The sequence below is a fragment of the Microcaecilia unicolor genome, chromosome 5 (genome assembly GCF_901765095.1).
Source record: "Microcaecilia unicolor chromosome 5, aMicUni1.1, whole genome shotgun sequence".
Lineage (NCBI taxonomy): Eukaryota > Metazoa > Chordata > Amphibia > Gymnophiona > Siphonopidae > Microcaecilia > Microcaecilia unicolor.
In genome coordinates, this window is record NC_044035.1 from 5,837,755 (window position 1) to 5,856,253 (window position 18,499).

The 18,499-nt window shown below is 45.8% G+C and overlaps 1 protein-coding gene across 2 annotated transcripts in view; it reads left to right on the forward strand.

The window, feature by feature from the left end:
- The first annotated feature begins 218 nt into the window (after nt 1–218).
- RGS10 (regulator of G protein signaling 10) overlaps nt 219–18,499 on the forward strand; it is a 40,712-nt gene continuing 22,431 nt past the window's right edge. Inside the window, exons 1-3 of one of the 2 annotated variants that reach the window (XM_030204742.1) lie at nt 247–353; nt 13,212–13,270; nt 13,367–13,485. In XM_030204742.1, the coding sequence (XP_030060602.1) occupies nt 13,408–13,485 (78 nt within the window). In that variant the 5' untranslated portion in view covers nt 247–353; nt 13,212–13,270; nt 13,367–13,407. Of the gene's footprint in view, nt 354–13,211; nt 13,271–13,366; nt 13,486–18,499 lie in introns of both variants that reach the window. The other variant, XM_030204743.1, reaches the window with a different exon arrangement.

Here is an 18,499-nt window from a genome sequence, read left to right on the forward strand (position 1 = left end):
TTTTTTTCCTGCTTGCTGGGCTGAGCCCCCCCCCCCCCCCGTGTGTTCCCTCTTTTTTTCCCTGCTTGCTGGGCTGAGCCCCGGTGTTTTCCCTGTCTCCCCCCCCCCCCCCCCCCCCCGCTTGCTGGGCTGAGCCCCGTTGTGTGCCCTCCCTCCCTGGCTTGCTGTGTGGGTTGGAGCTGTCAGAGGATGCTGAGTAGCTGTTTCTAACCACAGGAAGGGGCAGAGCGAGAAAGGGGAAGAGAGGAGCAGAAAGGCAGGTCTGGAGGAGCCGAGCCCGGTCCCGGCTTTGGAGCCCAGCAGGATGTTCACCCGAGCAGTCAGTCGGCTGGGCAGGAAGCGGCCACCTTCAGGTAGGACCAGGAGGCTGGCTGAGACCTGCCAAACTCAGGACACTGCACAGGGGAAGGAGCTCCTGCAGGCTGGCTGTCCGTCTGTCTTGTCTGTCTGTTTCCCCTCCCGAGTCACTGCATCTGTCCGTCTGCCTTTGATCTTGCATCTAGAACCCAGACGTGCTGTGTCCTTCTGTCCCCAGGCCAAGAAGTTTTGCTGAAAAGAGGAAGTCTCAATTGTCTTTTCACTCACTCTCTGGCACTAATGAAATATGTGAGCTCTGCCCTGTATCTGCCAGCATGTGGCATCAGCTGCAAGGTAGGCAGGGAATGGAGAATGCAGATGCAGAGCAACTTCCCACCGAGTTTTACTGCCATGGGGTCCTTTTCATAAGCTGACTTTCATAATGGCTTCTTCCCTTGTCTGCCTACCACAGAAACAATCTAGAGTCTGATCAGAGGGTTTTGGTCGGAATAATAACCTTTCACACTGAAACTTGCATATTTAGCCTTTAAATATGCCTAAATTCCATCTGGGTAAGGATTACACAGACACAGTAGAAAGTCAAAACCAGCTCCAGAATTGGAAAAAGGCACTGGGATAAGCACAGAAGCTCTTTAACTATGAGACGTGAGGGATAAAGTCTGGGATAAGCACCAGGGGGGGCTCAGGGCAGAAATTGAGGGGGCCTCCCAATCCCCTCCCTGATCTCCACACTTACTACCACTCATAAAACAACTTTAAATTACTTCTTCACACACAACCAAGACAGATCTTCACCATTAATGGAAAGAACACACACACATACACACCACACACACACCACACACACACACCCCCCCTCCCCCCACACCCCCCCCCCCCCCACACACACTGCAGGGAATTGTGGAAAATTCAAAAGGTGATCCTTTTTTGCCTTCCCACTCCCACCCCTCCAGCTGTGGCGGCTTGGAATTTAACAACAACAAAAATAAAGCTACACACGGCTTTTGTACACGCAGCGTGTATGTGTCAGGGGCGTAGGCGGACCTGCCATTTTGAGTGGGCCCAGAGTTAACCTGGGTGAGCCCTTCTCATCGACAATGCTACCCCTGTACATACATACAATATGGGGGGGGGGGTTAATGACCCAACGTCTGCCCGTTTCTCTCTGAACCCCCTCCGTCCTATAGGCATCCTGTGCCGGCCCTGCAGGCTTCTCTCTACCACATTCCCACAAAAAAAAAACCCAAGAAGTAACATCATTGAGGACAGGACATGATAGAGAGAAGCCTGCAGGGCCGGTGCAGGATGCCTGCCAGCAGTAGCTCTGAGGTAGACTGGGAGGGGGGTAGAGAGACGGGCAGATGCCAGGCCACAAGTGAAGAGGGAGAGAGAGAGTAGTGAGGTGCTGCCACTGAAGAGTCATGGGCTGCTGACTGGGTGGGCCTGAGGCAAGAATGGGTGGGCCTGTGCCCACCCAGGCCCACCCTTAGCTACGCCACTGGTATGTGTGTATGAAAGCCATAGAATGCTGTAGAAAGCTGTCTGGCCATGTGCATGTGCTGGTTTGAGCTGCACAGTAAAAGTCCATGCAGCTCATTTCCAAGCAGTTTCGTTTTTTTTGAGACTCGCTCGCTATTTCTAGCACAATAATTATTACCATGGTGAAAATATCGAACAGTTCTTTCTGGGGACTTCAGCGCATCCGGCCCTTGGTCCCTTACTGAGGACAGTTGTAGTGACTGGAGTAAAATCATTTAGGAACATAAGAATAGCCCTACTGGGTCAGATCAATGGTTCATCCAACAGTGGCCAATTCAGAAACCCAAATAGTAGCAACATTCCATGCTACCAATCCCAGGGCAAGCAGTGGCTTCCCCATGTCCGTCTCAATAGCAGGCTATGGACTTTTCCTCCAGGAACTTGTCCAAACCTTTTTTAAACCCAGAAACGCTAACTGCAGTTACCACATTCTCCAGCATTTCCATGTAATTTCATTGAGTGTCCCCTAGTCTTTGTACTTTTGGAATGAGTAAAAATTCACTTTTACTTGTTCTACACCACTCAGGATTTTGTAGACCTCAATCATATCTTCCCTCATCCGTCTCTTTTCCAAGCTGAAGAGCCCTAACCTCTTTAGCCTTTCCCCATACGAGAGGATTTCTATCCCCTTTATCATTTTCGTCAGTCTTCTTTGAACCTTTTCTAATACCGCTTTATCTTTTTTGAGATACGGTAGCCAGAATTAACGCAATACTCAAGGTGAGGCTGCACCATGGAGCAATATAGAGACATTATAATATTCTTGGTCTTATTTTGCATCCCTTAACTAATAATTCCTAACATCCTGTTTGCTTTTTTGGCCACCACTGCACACTGGGTAGATTTAAACATATCGTGTACAATGGGGCTCATTTTCAAAGCACTTTGTAAGTGCTTTGAAAATACACCCCATAATGATACCTAGATCTTTTTCTTGAGTGCAGACCCCCAAGGTGGACCCTAGCATCAGCTAACCATGATTTGGATTATTCTTCCCAATGTGCATCACTTTGCATTTGTCCACATTAAATTTCATTTGCCATTTGGATGCCCAGGTCCCTGTTAGTAGTGAAGGAATGTTCGTAACTCCAGATCCCAGCCCTTATTCCAGCTAAACTGGTAGAGAGCAGAGGAGACCATGAGTAATGTAGGGCCAGAGGACCACAAGGAGTCCTGCCAGTTGGAAGCAGGGAGGTAGAGTAACAGACCCTAAACTGCGCTAATTTTCTATGGATTAAACCCATCTCATTAATCATGGCATTGTGAAGGTCTGAGTCTTGTTTCTTTAACTATTTTGGAGATTTTGGTTAGGAGTCAACACTGGGCTTCCTGCCAGCTCAGAAATATTTCCTAGAGGTGAGCTTTTGTTCTTGAGGATATTTAATGCGTTGTAGTTGATATGCGCAATTAAAGTGATGAACTAAGTTCCAGAGAGCAGACCTTGCTGGTTTTTTTGTGTGCACCTTTGCTCACCCCGATTCTGAGCTCTGGATGTCTTTTCATGTGTTTGTGTCTGAATGTAGAAAACGCAGACCATCTTCTTTGAGGACGAAACTCTGGCAGCTGGGAGAGAGCATCCCTCTGACCCAGCACTCAGTGTAGTTTCTCGGGTTGTAGGGGGAAAGTGACCAGCCAGACCTCAGGACCCAGACAGAGAAGTGTCAGGTCACTTCCTCTCATTGAGCTGAGCTGAGCTGACTAGTGCACAGGGGACATTTTCTTTGCTGCTAGATAAGAACTGTAACAGGACACTGGAAATACAGCTGAAGGGAGGGGTTAAAAGGGATGTTCATTTATATGATAAAGTTGAGAGGTGTGGTAGCCGTGTTAGTCCACTTTTAAAGGTAATCAATAGAAATCAAACAAAATAAAACATGGAAAAGAAAATAAGATGATACCTTTTTTATTGGACATAACTTAATACATTTCTTGATTAGCTTTCGAAGGTTGCCCTTCTTCGTCAGATCGGAAATAAGCAAATGTGCTAGCTGACAGTGTATATAAGTGAAAACATTCAAGCATTACTATGACAGTAAAATAGATACTATTGGAGATTCTACATGGAATGTTGCTACTATTGGAGATTCTACTTGGAATGTTGCTACTATTGGAGATTCTACATGGAATGTTGCTATTCCACTAACAACATTCCATGTAGAAGGCTGTGCAGGCTTCTGTTTCTATGAGTCTACAGAAGCAGAAGCCTGTGCGGCCACATTGGTGATCTGCAAGGGCCAACTTCTACATGGAATGTTACTAGTGGAATAGCAACATTCCAAGTAGAATCTCAAATAGTAGCAACAGTGGAGGAGTGGCCTAGTGGTTAGGGTGGTGGACTTTGGTCCTGAGGAACTGAGTTGGATTCCCACTTCAGGCACAGGCAGCTCCTTGTGACTCTGGGCAAGTCACTTAACCCTCCATTGCCCCATGTAAGCCGCATTGAGCCTGCCATGAGTGGGAAAGTGCAGGGTACAAATGTAACACAAAAATAAAAGATACTATTGGAGAGTCTACATGGAATGTTGCTGCTATGGGAGATTCTACATGGAATGTTGCTGCTATGGGAGATTCTACATGGAATGTTGCTATTCCACTAGCAACATTCCATGTAGAAGGCTGCGCAGGCTTCTGTTTCTGTGAGTCTGACGTCCTGCACGTACGTGCAGGACGTCAGACTCACAGAAGCAGAAGCCTGCGCGGCCACACTGGTGATCTGCAAGGGCCGACTTCTACATGGAAAGTGGAATAGCAACACTCCATGTAGAATCTCAAATAGTAGCAACAGTGGAGGAGTGGCCTTGGGTGGTGGACTTTGATCCTGAGGAACTGAGTTGGATTCCCACTTCAGGCACAGGCAGCTCCTTGTGACTCTGGGCAAGTCACTTAACCCTCCATTGCCCCATGTAAGCCGCATTGAGCCTGCCATGAGTGGGAAAGCGCAGGGCACAAATGTAACAAAAATAAAATATATTGGAGATTCTACATGGAATGTTGCTACTCTTTGAGATTCTACATGGAATGTTGCTACTATTGGACATTCTACATGGAATGTTGCTACTATTGGACATTCTACATGGAATGTTGCTGCTATGGGAGATTCTACATGGAATGTTGCTATTCCACTAGCAACATTCCATGTAGAAGGCTGCGCAGGCTTCTGTTTCTGTGAGTCTGACGTCCTGCACGTATGTGCAGGACGTCAGACTCACAGAAGCAGAAGCCTGCGCGGCCACACTGGTGATCTGCAAGGGCCGACTTCTACATGGAATGTTGCTAGTGGAATAGCAACATTCCATGTAGAATCTCCCATAGCAGCAACATTCCATGTAGAATCTATAGAAATCAAACAAAATAAAACATGGAAAAGAAAATAAGATGATACCTTTGAAGTCAGAATGATTGAATATTTTGATACTATTCACTATTCACGACCTAATCAACTTTCGAAAAAAATCTTTAAAGACTTACCTTTTCAACAAGACTTACCATAATAATCAATAATAGGATTTCTAACACATCGCTAGTCACTTGATATTCTGACTGTTTTCTTGTTTGCTGAATTGATTATATCCATTATGTTACACTTGTTCTATATGTAATTAATTGTGTATCTACTCTTGAATGACGCTTGACATGATGTAATATTGTAAGCCACATTGAGCCTGCAAATAGGTGGGAAAATGTGGGATACAAATGCAACAAACACAAACAAACAAACAAACAAATAAATACCCAACAAACAAGACTTAACAAGGATCTGGGTTTTCTGGCCCATTATAAACCATAAAGTTGTATTCCTCTGTTTATCTCCCCCACCCTGTTAGACTATCACTGAAATGCTTGGATGTTTTACTTATATATACTGTCATCTACCACATTTGCTTATTTCCGATCTGACGAAGAAGGGCAACCTTCGAAAGCTAATCAAGAAATGTATTAAGTTATGTCCAATAAAAAAAGTATCATCTTATTTTCTTTTCCATGTTTTATTTTGTTTGATTTCTATTGATTACCTATGATAAAGTTTAAAGTCAACCCAGCTGTGAACATGACATCAGCTGACACTCCCATCATTCACAGCATAAAGCTCAGTGAAGGAAATTAAATCTCATCCTATGGGATCGGATTTTGTACCTGGTTTTATTGACGGGTGCTGAAGGCCAAACTCCATCACTGTGTGGATGGAGGGGTGATTCACGCCTGAAGTAATCAGACAGTTACACCAAGCACACAACCAGAATCAGTACAAGTAAAAGAGCTAAGACTGACGTTTTCATTGTGGTTTCCTATCAAATGTTTGGTGGTGAACTGAGAGTCCCCTTCTTCTCCGAAACGCAGGCCACAAAGCTGCACTTTGCATAGCGTGTGTGCGTGTGTTCATATGTCTGTGTCTGCTCATTCATTTCCTGGTTTACTTTCCAAATATAACTTTCTAACTCAGATACTACAATGTGAAAATAGCTTCTGAAAGGCAGGACATCTTCCCTCTGTCTGAACAGCTTGTCAGTCAACAGCCAGCACATAGCGTGAACTGGAAACGGAGATTCCATCCATGCAGCCCATGTCCCCTCCATGGTACACACAGAACCGGAAAAGAAATGATTGGAGGTAGTCATATCCATTGCACTGATTGAGCTGGTGGGCCGCCGAGAGGGGGGCGGGGGGGGGGGCAAGATTCCTCCAGGACCAGCCTCCAAGAGGGGTCCAGCGCCAGGATCTGTGTCTTCCCTGCTCCTGACGGGACCCGGGTGATCGTGTCCCCAGAGGAGCAGGAGAGAGAAAACTCCGGCACTGGGCCCCCCCTTAGAGGTTGGGGAGGAGCAGACACAGGGCTTCGGGGCCTCTGGTTTGGTTTTTGGGGGTTCCCAAGGCCCGCCAGCAGAAGCTTTCCTCCAGAGCTCTTTGCCGCAGGGTAGGCAATGCGACGGAGAGCAGCGCTGGAGGAAGGCTTCTGCTGGGGGGGGGGGGGCTTGGGGATCCCCACCAGACAATGTACGTGGAGTTGCAGCAGGGGCAGGGAGTTGGGGCAAAATGTGTCCGAACCCCCCCCCCCCACACACACACACACTTTGGGCTCCGGACCCCCAAATTTTTGTGGTCTGGCTAACTGGCAGTCCTGGGGGGCGGGCCCGACAGTGGAGGCCCTACCCCAGGTCCGGCCCAGTCTCTTGATGGCCCTGAGGGGAGATGTGATAGAGGTCTATAAAATAATGAGTGGAGTGGAATGGGTAGATGAGAATCGCTTGTCTACTCTTTCCAAAAATACTAGGACTAGGGGGCACGCAATGAAGGTACAAAGTAGTAAATTTAAAAGGAATCAGAGAAAATATTTATTCACTCAATGTGTAATTAAACTCTGGAATTCGTTGCCAGAGAATGTAGTAAAAGCAGTTAGCTTAGCGGGGTTTAAAAAAGGTTTGGATGGCTTCCTAAAGGAAATGTCCATAGATCATTATTAAAATGGACTTGGGGAAAATCCACTGCTTATTTCTAGGATATTGCAAATGCTGCTAACAGAGTGTGTTCAACGAGTCAGCTATATAGTGTTGCGTGAGGTAGAGTCTCACAGGGCCGTGCCAACACGGTAAGCACGGCAGGAGGGCACCATCCTCTGGGGGGCGCACCGCCGCGCCATGCTTACCTCGCCCTCTCCCATGTCCCAACTGCCCACCCTCTTCCCCCCCCCCCCCAAGATCCCTTTTAAATTTACCTCCGGCAGCGAACAAAGGCACAGCGTCAGTGAAGGAGGTAGCGCTCCCGACGTCTCTAGTCTTTCCTTTGCTCAATGTCCCGCCTTCTTCTGACATCATTTCCTTGACGTCAGAAGAAGGCGGAACACTGAGCGAAGGGAAGACTAGTAGAGACGTTGGGAGCGCCTCCTCCTTCACTGACGCTGCGCCTTCGTTCGCTGCCGGAGGTAAATTTAAAAGGGATCTTGTTGGGGGGGGGGAGAAGAGGGCGGGCAGCTGGGACATGGGAGAGGGCGAGGTAAGCATGGCGCGGCGGTGCACCCCCCAGAGGATGGCGCCCTCCTGCCGTGCTTACCGTGTTGGCACGGCCCTGTGAGACTCTACCTCACGCAACACTATATAGCTGACTCGTTGAACACACTCTGTTAGCAGTTTTTGCAATTTTGTTTGAGACTGAGTGAGGCCGTAAATTGTTGGGCAGTATTTCTAGGATAAGCAGCATAAAATGTACTGTTCAAGAGTTTGAAGTTTGGATTTACTGCCATTGCAGAGTTCAATAAAGTTTGCAAAAAAAAATCACAATTCCTTGGTGCAACGAGTATTCTTCGAGAGGGGGGGAGAGAGAATGAGGAGCTTACTCCAGGACTGACCAAAGAGAACTCATGATAAAGCCCAGCTCAACATCCTACAGCCTTCCAGGTTATTATCCAGCCCCAGCCTGTGCCCAAGCTCAAGTGAATAGAACTGAATGGTGCGGAGATTGTGAGGAAGAGTTTCTGTTTGTGTTGACCCGAGTTGGTATCAGAGAAAGACCCGGGTTACACATAAAGGCACCCATAACGTGGGGCGATGGGATTTAAGCTGGAGAAACTTTTTTTTTTGACCAAGGATTACAAATATGATTTTCCAGTGTTGGAGAAGTGTGGCGTGGGGCGATAAGAAAGCCCAGAGTGACTGTGGATACAGACCCGGGACTTACAAAGGTATTGCTTGCACCGGAGAAAGGCTACTTGATTGAGAATTGTGCATTTAAAATTTCCTACCCAGAAAGAACCACACAGACTAGGTATACCAACTGCCAGGCGGACCTGAGAGATAACATCTGAACTTGTGAGCACCTGGGAAAAGTGGTGGAAAGGATCAGAGGGTACATCATGGCTGCCGTTCCCGTGCTTGCATGAGGGATGAAGGAAAGTGCACCAGATTGTTAACTGCTGTGTGGAATACTGAGAACAAATGTCCATTGGATGGTTAGAGAAAGGAAGAATTTTGGGGCACATGGCTTTGTCCAGTATATTCTCTTGAGTGGATACCTTCGGGCAGCTTTGTTCAGTATATCCTTTGAATACTATTGTGACCCCTGAGGCAGGCGTTTTGTGATGCCGAAACACGGACGACCGTGTCGGGTCCTTTTGTCCAAGCAGCAAATAAAACATCTTTCAAGCACTATCTCTGGAGTTGGATTCATCCTTTGGTCAGCCTCTACTCTTGTGTGATTGGATCCAGGTTGGTATCAGAGAGATAACTGAGCTGGTTGGTGAGACCTGGGTTACATGCCGGGCCCGGAAGGTTTGGATAACCTCGAACGGAATCTAGTGAAACTTGAAGAATGGTTCAGAATTTGCTAAAAAATGCAGGATCATACATTTAGGCTACAAAAAGCCAAGATAAAGGTATAGTATAGGGGGTAAAGTACTTCTATGCATGAAAGAGAAGCAGAACTTGGGTGTGATTATATCTGATGAACAAGGTGGCTGAACAGGTAGAAAAGGTGACAGTAAAAGCCAGAAGGATGCTCTGGTGCATAGCGAGAGGAATGACCAGGAGGCAAAATGAGGTGATAGCACCTCTGTGTAAGTCTCTTGTGAGACCTCATTTAGAGTACTGCATACAATTTTGGAGCCCACACCTTCAAAAAGATATAAACAAGATGAGATCAGTCCAGAGGGTGGCTACTAAAATAGTAGCTTCATCGTAAAGCATATGGGGAGAGACTTAAAGATCTCAATATATATACTTTCGAAGGAAAGTGGGAGAGGGGAGATAGACAGTTACATAACTACATGGCATAAATTGGGATAAAACAGTTGCTTGCTAGATTACAGGAGGTAGATCAACTCCTTCTGCAGCTCTGAATCTTTTTGCGACATCTATCAGTCCAGTTCTTTTCCTTTCGGTATTTGGAGGTTATCTTAGACTCTCACTTATCATTCCTACTGCAGATTGCGACAGTTTGTAATACTTGTTTCTTTATCCTCAGACAATTACGTCAAGTTCAAAAATACATTACTCACAACGCATTTCACTCACTTATTTTGTCATTAATTTCTAGACTAGATTACTGCGATATCATTTATTTAGGTGTCCCATGTCACATTCTTAAACACCTACAGACATTTCAAAATACCGCTATGAGTCTACTTTGTCATGCTACGAAATCAGATCATACTACTCCTTTATTTCAGAAATACCATTGGCTTTCGAACAAACAAAGAATTATTCACAAACTTTTAACTCTTACATTTAAAGCGTTCAGGATAGGTTTCCCACTATATAACATGGAGGGGCATAATCGAACGAAAACGTCTATCTCCATGGGCGTTTATCTCCGAGAACGGGTCCGTGAAGGGGCGGACCGAACCGTATTTTGGAAAACAATAGACGCCCATGTTTTATTCGCCAAGGTGTGAGCTGGGCGTTTTTGCTTTTCACCGATAATGGAAAATGAAATCGCCCAGCTCAAAAACGAATAAATGCAAGGCATTTGTTCGTGGGAGGGGCCAGGATTCATAGTGCACTGGTCCCCCTCACATGCCAGGACACCAACCGGGCACCCTAGGGGGCACTTTTACAAAAAAAAAAAAAAAGGTAAAAGAGCTCCCAGGTGCATAGCACCCTTCCCTTGGGTGTTGAGCCCCCCAAATCCCCCTCAAAACCCACTGCCCACAAGTCTACACCATTACTATAGCCCTAAGAGGTGAAGGGGGGCACCTACATGTGGGTACAGTGGGTTTGGGGGGGTTGGACGACTAGTAGCATTAAGCAGCACAATTGTAACAGGTAGGGGGGGGGGATGGGCCTGGGTCCACCTGCCTGACGTCCACTGCACCCCCTAACAACTGCTCCAGGGACCTGCATACTGCTGCTTGGGAGGAGGGTATGACATTTGAGGGTGAAAGTAAAAAGTTGTGAAACATCATTTTTTTGTGGTGGGAGGGGGTTAGTGACCACTGGGGGAGTCAGGGGAGGTCATCCCCGACTCCCTCTGGGGGTCATCTGGTCATTTAGGGCACTTTTTGGGGCCTTATTCGTGAAAAAACAGGGTCCAGGAAAAGTGCCCTAAATTCTAGCTACAAACGCATACTTTTTTTCAATTATCGGCGAAAGGCGCCCATCTCTGTTCGGGTGATAACCACGCCCCAGTTCCGCCTTCACCACGCCTCCGACACGCCCCCGTCAACTTTGTCCGCATCCGCGACGGAGTGCAGTTGAAAGCGTCCAAAGTTCGGCTTTCCATTATACCGCTTTATTTGTTTTTGTGAGAAAAACGCCCATCTCCCGATTTAGGTCGGAACTTGGGCGTTTTTCTCGTTCGATTATAAGCTGGATAGTAACATAGTAGATGACGGCAGAAAAAGACCTGCATGGTCCATCCAGTCTGCCCAAGATAAACTCATGTGTATACCTTACCTTGATTTGTACCTGTCTTTCTCAGGGCACAGACCGTATAAGTCTGCCCAGCAGTTTTTCCTGCCTCCCAACCACCAGTCCCGCCTCCCATCACTGGCTCTGGCACAGACCGTATAAGTCTGCCCTCCCCTATCCTCGCCTCCCAACCACCAACCCCTCTTCCCCCACCTGCTCCGCCACCCATATCTTTTTAACCTTATTATTTTGTATTCCCGTTTGTGGTTACTCTGTTCCATAAACGATTATTGCTTAACCCTTCCCAACCCTAAACAAGCTTTACTTGAATTTACCAGACACTGTGCATTTTACTTCATTGCCCCACTAGAAATCCGAGCTGAATCCTCATTAAAAAAAAATTTAAACCTGCAATGAAAAGTGGGCTTTTCCACCAAGCATTTAATGACCCTTAGGAGGTTCTACTGCTGTGGATTCAACTTCCTTTTCTCACTTGTAATTTCTGCTGCCTCGCCCCTTTGTTGCTTACGCACCTTCTATTTCTGTAAGTGAATGAATGAATTCTCTTTCCCGTCAAATTTATTGGCGTTCCTTTCAGATTTCCTTATTTTCATTTTATTGTACACCACTTGGATCTACTCGATAGCCTTAGGCGATATATCAAGTCTTCCTAAATAATGCACAAGAGGGGAGTCTCTTTCAATTGAAAGGAAGCTCTGGAAAGAGGGAGCATAGGATGAATGTGAAAGGGGTCAGATTCAGGGTGGTGAATGCATGGAACAGCCTCTCAATGGAAGTGGCGCAGACGAAGAAAATGATCTTGATGTTGTTGTAGACAATAGGCTGAAATCTTCTACTCAGTCTGTGATGGCAGCCAAAAAAGCAAACAGGATGCTAGGAATTATTAGGAAAGGGATGCAAAATAAGACCAAGAATATTATAATGCCTCTGTATTGCTCCATGGTGTGACCGCACCTTGAGTATTGCGTTCAATTCTGGTCATCGTATCTCAAAAAAGATATAGCAGAATTAGAAAAAGTTCAAAGAAGAGTGATCAAAATGATAAAGGGGATGGAACTCCTCTCATATGAAGAAAGGCTAAAGAGGTTGGGACTCTTCAGTTTGGAAAAGAGACAGCTGAGGGGGGTGGGGGGGGGGTATGATTGAAGTCTATAAATCTTTGAGTGGTGTAGAATGGGTAGAAGTCAATTGAGTTTTCACTCTTTCAAAAAATACAAAGACCAGGGGACATTTGATGAAATTACATGGAAATATTTTTTAAACAAATAGGAGGAAATATCTTTTTTACTCAAAGAATACTTAAGCTCTGGAACTCACTGCTGGAGGATGTGGGAACAGTGGTTAGTGTATCTGGGTTTAAAAAAAGGTTTGGACAGGTTCCTAGAAGAAAAGTCCATTGACTATCATTGAGATGGACAAGGGGGAAGCTACTGCTTGTCCTGGGATTGGTATCATGGAATGGTGCTACTAATTGGGTTTCTGCCACTTCCTTGTGACCTGGATTAGCCACTGTTGGAAGCAGGACACTGGGCTGGATGGACCATTGGTCTGACCCAGTATGGCTATTCTTATGTTATTATGTTCTTAAGCTTGGGACAAGTACGTAGGATTTCTAAGGGAGTGGAAGGGATAGCCCTTTCTGCCTCGCCTCACCCCATGCTTGGAACAAACTCCCTGAGCCCATACGCCAGGCCCTCTCCCTGCCCATCTTCAAATCATTGCTCAAAGCCCACCTCTTCAATGTCGCCTTCGGCACCTAACCACTACACCTCTACTCAGGAAATCTAGACTACCCCAACTTGACATTTAGTCCTTTAGATTGTAAGCTCCTTTGAGCAGGGACCGTCTTTCTTTGTTAATTTGTACAGCGCTGCATAACCCTAGTAGCGCTCTAGAAATGTTAAGTAGTAGTAGTAGTAGAGACAGTAATTGGTATGGATGGGCAAACTTGATAGGCCATATGGTCTTTATCTGCATCAGTTTTCTCTGTTTCTACAGAAAACTCTGAATTTGGTGCAGATAGGGCTTTGAAGAACTTATCACAGAACTGCACATTGGTAAGTCTGGGACAAACTACTGACCATGTGGGGTCTTTAAGATAAAATAATTTCACTAATCATTGGTCTTTTTTTCTTAATAACTTGTTTTGACAGAGATTCATGACAGTGATGGGACCTCAAGTGGCAGTCACCAGATGCTGAAAGGAACTGCAAGCTGGGCACTGTCATTGGAGAAGCTTCTAGAAGATCCAGAAGGAGTTAAACAGTTTAGGGTATGAGTCATGCATTTGATATACTGCCTTTCAGTGGTGCAACCAAAATGGTTTAAATATTACATACAAGTACTTTTTCTTGTGAGCTCACGGTCTATGTTTTTTTTATATCTGGGGCAATGGAGGGTTTAAGTGACTTGCCCAGGGTCACAAGGAGCTTCAGTGAGAATCAAATCTCGTTCCCCTGGTTCTCAGCTCACTGCATTATATCCACTCCATTATCTTTTTGAGAATCAACATTGCTGGAGATTTTGCTTCAAGCACAATGATGTGAGGCTAAATGGCCTGGAATCTGTGATAGGCATGGTAACAAATTGCCAACTGCCCTCCTCATGAAGGAGTGTAGCCTGTACAGAGCGGCTCTGGCCACCTGTTGGGCAGACTGGATGGACCATGCAGGTCTTTATCTGCCGTCATGTACTGAGATACCCATCTTCTTCTGCAAGAGTCGTGTAGAAACATTATAGCCCAGAGTTTGTGACATTGCATCTCCATGCCAGAGAAGTGACTCTGTATCACTGCGTTGTGTGACTGCACAGTGAGTGTTGTCTGCAGTTCTGGTCACCACATCTCAAAAAAGTATAACTGAATTAGAAAAAGTAAACAAAATGATAAAAGGGATGGAGCAAATTCCCAATAAGAAAAGGCTAAAGAGGTTAGGGCTCCTTAGCCTGGAGAAGAGATGGCTGAGGGGAGATATGTTAGATAGTCAATAGAGTAGAATGGATAGACATGAATCACTTGTTTACTCTTTCAAAACCTACAAAGACTAGGGGACATTCCATGAAGTTTCATTGTAATACATTTAAATTAAATTGGTGAAAATATTTTTTTCCATTCAGCACACAGGGAGAATTTATGGAGAATGTGGTAAAAATTGTTAGAGTAGGCTTACAATTTGCTTGGACAAGTTCCTGGAGGAAATGTCCCTAAACCATTATTAAGGTGGACATGGGAAAGCTGCTGGAATCTATCTACCTTTTAGGATTCTGCTAGATACTTGCAACCTGGATTGGCCACTGCTGGAAACAGAATACTGGTCTGACCTTGGGTCTGATCCAGTGTGACAATTCTTAAGTCCTTATCACTGGGAACACACAAACATTTACGTCAGATATTGCTGAAGGAAGGCTATTGAAATTAACTAGATTTGAAGAGGGTACTATGATTCTTCCCATTCAGTGTGTCTTCAAAGTTCTGGTCCCTAGAGACAGGCTGAGTTTTTAGCTGCTCTCCCTAGAGCAGTGTTTCCCAACTCTGGCCCTGGAGTACCCCTTGATAGTAAGGTTTTCAGAGTATCCACAATTAATATGTATGAAAGAGATTTGCATATAATGGAGGCAATGTATGCAAATTAAGTTCATGCATATTCCATTGTGGATATCTGGACATGGGAAACACTGTCCTAGAATATCCTAGAATGTCTTCATTCTGTTTCTTTTTATGAACAAGGACCAGGCATCCCAGAATGCTCTGGATTGTGAGTGTTACAGAAATCTCTGACGTGCTGGGGCCAACCTGCTTCATTACTGCTAGGTATAGACAGAACAAATGTTTGTGCTCTTACAGGAAGAGAGATGAAGGGCTGGAGGCTGGCTAGAGAATATTATTTATAATTCTCTGAAAATATCCAGGTTCCAACCAAAACGTTTAGGACCACACAGAGTGAACACATGGACCCAGCTCTTAAAGACTCCAATGTATTCTGGGAATTTTTCAGTTATGAAAAACACTATAAAAATAGAAATTGACAATCCAGCACTGAATCTTTTATTCTGTAATGATTGGAGGCTGCTTACAGAAATATATGTGTTTTAGAAAGACAATATCACTCAGCCTAACTAGGGAGAATTATAGCTCAAAATATTTCTGACTTTCAAGAAAGTGATGTCATTAAAATTCATGCAAGTTAATGCTGTGGTCAGAAGGTTGATGCTGCTGAACACTGAAGTCTGGGAAGGTGAATGACGTGGTTAGGAGGGTGATGCTATTGAAGTCTGGGAAGGTGAATGATGTGGTTAGGAGGGTGATGCTATTGAAGTCTGGGAAGGTGAATGACGTGGTTAGGAGGGTGATGCTATTGAAGTCTGGGAAGGTGAATGACGTGGTTAGGAGGGTGATGCTATTGAAGTCTGGGAAGGTGAATGACGTGGTTAGGAGAGTGATGCTATTGAAGTCTGGGAAGGTGAATGACGTGGTTAGGAAGGTGATGCTATTGAAGTCTGGGAAGGTGAATGACGTGGTTAGGAGGGTGATGCCACTGAAGTCTGGGAAGGTGAATGACGTGGTTAGGAGGGTGATGCTATTGAAGTCTGGGAAGGTGAATGACGTGGTTAGGAAGGTGATGCCACTGAAGTCTGGGAAGGTGAATGACGTGGTTAGGAGGGTGATGCTATTGAAGTCTGGGAAGGTGAATGACGTGGTTAGGAGGGTGATGCTATTGAAGTCTGGGAAGGTGAATGACTTGGGTACAAGAATGATGCCACTGAAGTCTGGGAAGGTGAATGATGTGGTTAGGAGGGTGATGCCACTGAAGTCTGGGAAGATGAATCACGTGGTTAGGAGGGGGATGATATTGAAGTCTGGGAAGATGAATGACGTGGTTAGGAGGGGGATGATATTGAAGTCTGGAAAGGTGAATGACGTGGTTAAGAGGGTGATGCCACTGAAGTCTGGGAAGTTGAATGACGTGGTTAGGAGGGTGATGCCACTGAAGTCTGGGAAGATGAATCACGTGGTTAGGAGGGGGATGATATTGAAGTCTGGGAAGATGAATGACGTGGTTAGGAGGGTGATGCCACTGAAGTCTGGGAAGGTGAATGACGTGGTTAGGAGGGTGATGCTATTGAAGTCTGGGAAGGTGAATGACGTGGTTAGGAAGGTGATGCCACTGAAGTCTGGGAAGGTGAATGACTTGGTTAGGAGGGTGATGCTATTGAAGTCTGGGAAGGTGAATGACGTGGTTAGGAGGGTGATGCTATTGAAGTCTGGGAAGGTGAATGACTTGGGTACAAGAATGATGCCACTGAAGTCTGGGAAGGTGAATGATGTGGTTAGGAGGGTGATGCCACTGAAGTCTGGGAAGATGAATCACGTGGTTAGGAGGGGGATGATATTGAAGTCTGGGAAGATGAATGACGTGGTTAGGAGGGGGATGATATTGAAGTCTGGAAAGGTGAATGACGTGGTTAAGAGGGTGATGCCACTGAAGTCTGGGAAGTTGAATGACGTGGTTAGGAGGGTGATGCCACTGAAGTCTGGGAAGATGAATCACGTGGTTAGGAGGGGGATGATATTGAAGTCTGGGAAGATGAATGACGTGGTTAGGAGGGGGATGATATTGAAGTCTGGGAAGGTGAATGATGTGGTTAGGAGGGTGATGCCACTGAAGTCTGGGAAGGTGAATGACGTGGTTAGGAGGGTGATGCTATTGAAGTCTGGGAAGGTGAATGATGTGGTTAGGAGGATGATGCTATTGAAGTCTGGGAAGGTGAATGACGTGGTTAGGAGGGTGATGCCACTGAAGTCTGGGAAGGTGAATGACGTGGTTAGGAGGGTGATGCCACTGAAGTCTGGGAAGGTGAATGACGTGGTTAGGAGGGTGATGCTATTGAAGTCTGGGAAGGTGAATGACGTGGTTAGGAGGGTGATGCTATTGAAGTCTGGGAAGGTGAATGACGTGGTTAGGAGGGTGATGCTATTGAAGTCTGGGAAGGTGAATGACGTGGTTAGGAGGGTGATGCTATTGAAGTCTGGGAAGATGAATGATGTGGTTAGGAGGGTGATGCCACTGAAGTCTGGGAAGATGAATCACGTGGTTAGGAGGGGGATGATATTGAAGTCTGGGAAGATGAATGACGTGGTTAGGAGGGGGATGATATTGAAGTCTGGGAAGGTGAATGACTTGGGTACAAGAATGATGCCACTGAAGTCTGGGAAGGTGAATGACGTGGTTAGGAGAGTGATGCTATTGAAGTCTGGGAAGGTGAATGACGTGGTTAGGAGGGTGATGCTATTGAAGTCTGGGAAGGTGAATGACGTGGTTAGCAGAGTGATGCTATTGAAGTCTGGGAAGGTGAATGATGTGGTTAGGAGGGTGATGCTATTGAAGTCTGGGAAGGTGAATGATGTGGTTAGGAGGATGATGTAATACCGGAAGACTGGAGGGTAGCCAATGTTACTCCGATTTTTAAGAAGGGTTCCAGAGGAGATCCGGGAAATTATAGACCGGTGAGTCTGACGTCGGTGCCGGGCAAGATGGTGGAGGCTATTATTAAGAATAAAATTGCAGAGCATATACAAAAACATGGACTGATGAGACAAAGTCAGCACGGATTTAGTGAAGGGAAGTCTTGCCTCACCAATCTAATGCATTTTTTTGAGGGGGTAAGCAAACATGTGGACAATGGGGAGCCGGTTGATATTGTATATCTGGATTTTCAGAAGGCATTTGACAAAGTGCCGCACGAAAGACTCCTGAAGAAATTGCAGAGTCATGGAATCGGAGGTAGAGTACTATTATGGATTAAGAACTGGTTGAAAGATAGGAAGCAGAGAGTAGGATTGCGTGGCCAGTATTCTCAGTGGAGGAGGGTAGTTAGTGGGGTCCCGCAGGGGTCTGTGCTGGGTCCGTTGCTTTTTAATGTATTTATAAATGACCTAGAGATGGGAATAACTAGTGAGGTAATTAAATTCGCCGATGACACAAAATTATTCAGGGTCGTCAAGTCGCAGGAGGAATGTGAACGATTACAGGAGGACCTTGCGAGACTGGGAGAATGGGCGTGCAAGTGGCAGATGAAGTTCAATGTTGACAAGTGCAAAGTGATGCATGTGGGTAAGAGGAACCCGAATTATAGCTACGTCTTGCAATGTTCCACGTTAGGAGTTACGGATCAAGAAAGGGATCTGGGTGTCGTCGTCGATGATACGCTGAAACCTTCTGCTCAGTGTGCTGCTGCGGCTAGGAAAGCGAATAGAATGTTGGGTGTTATTAGGAAGGGTATGGAGTCCA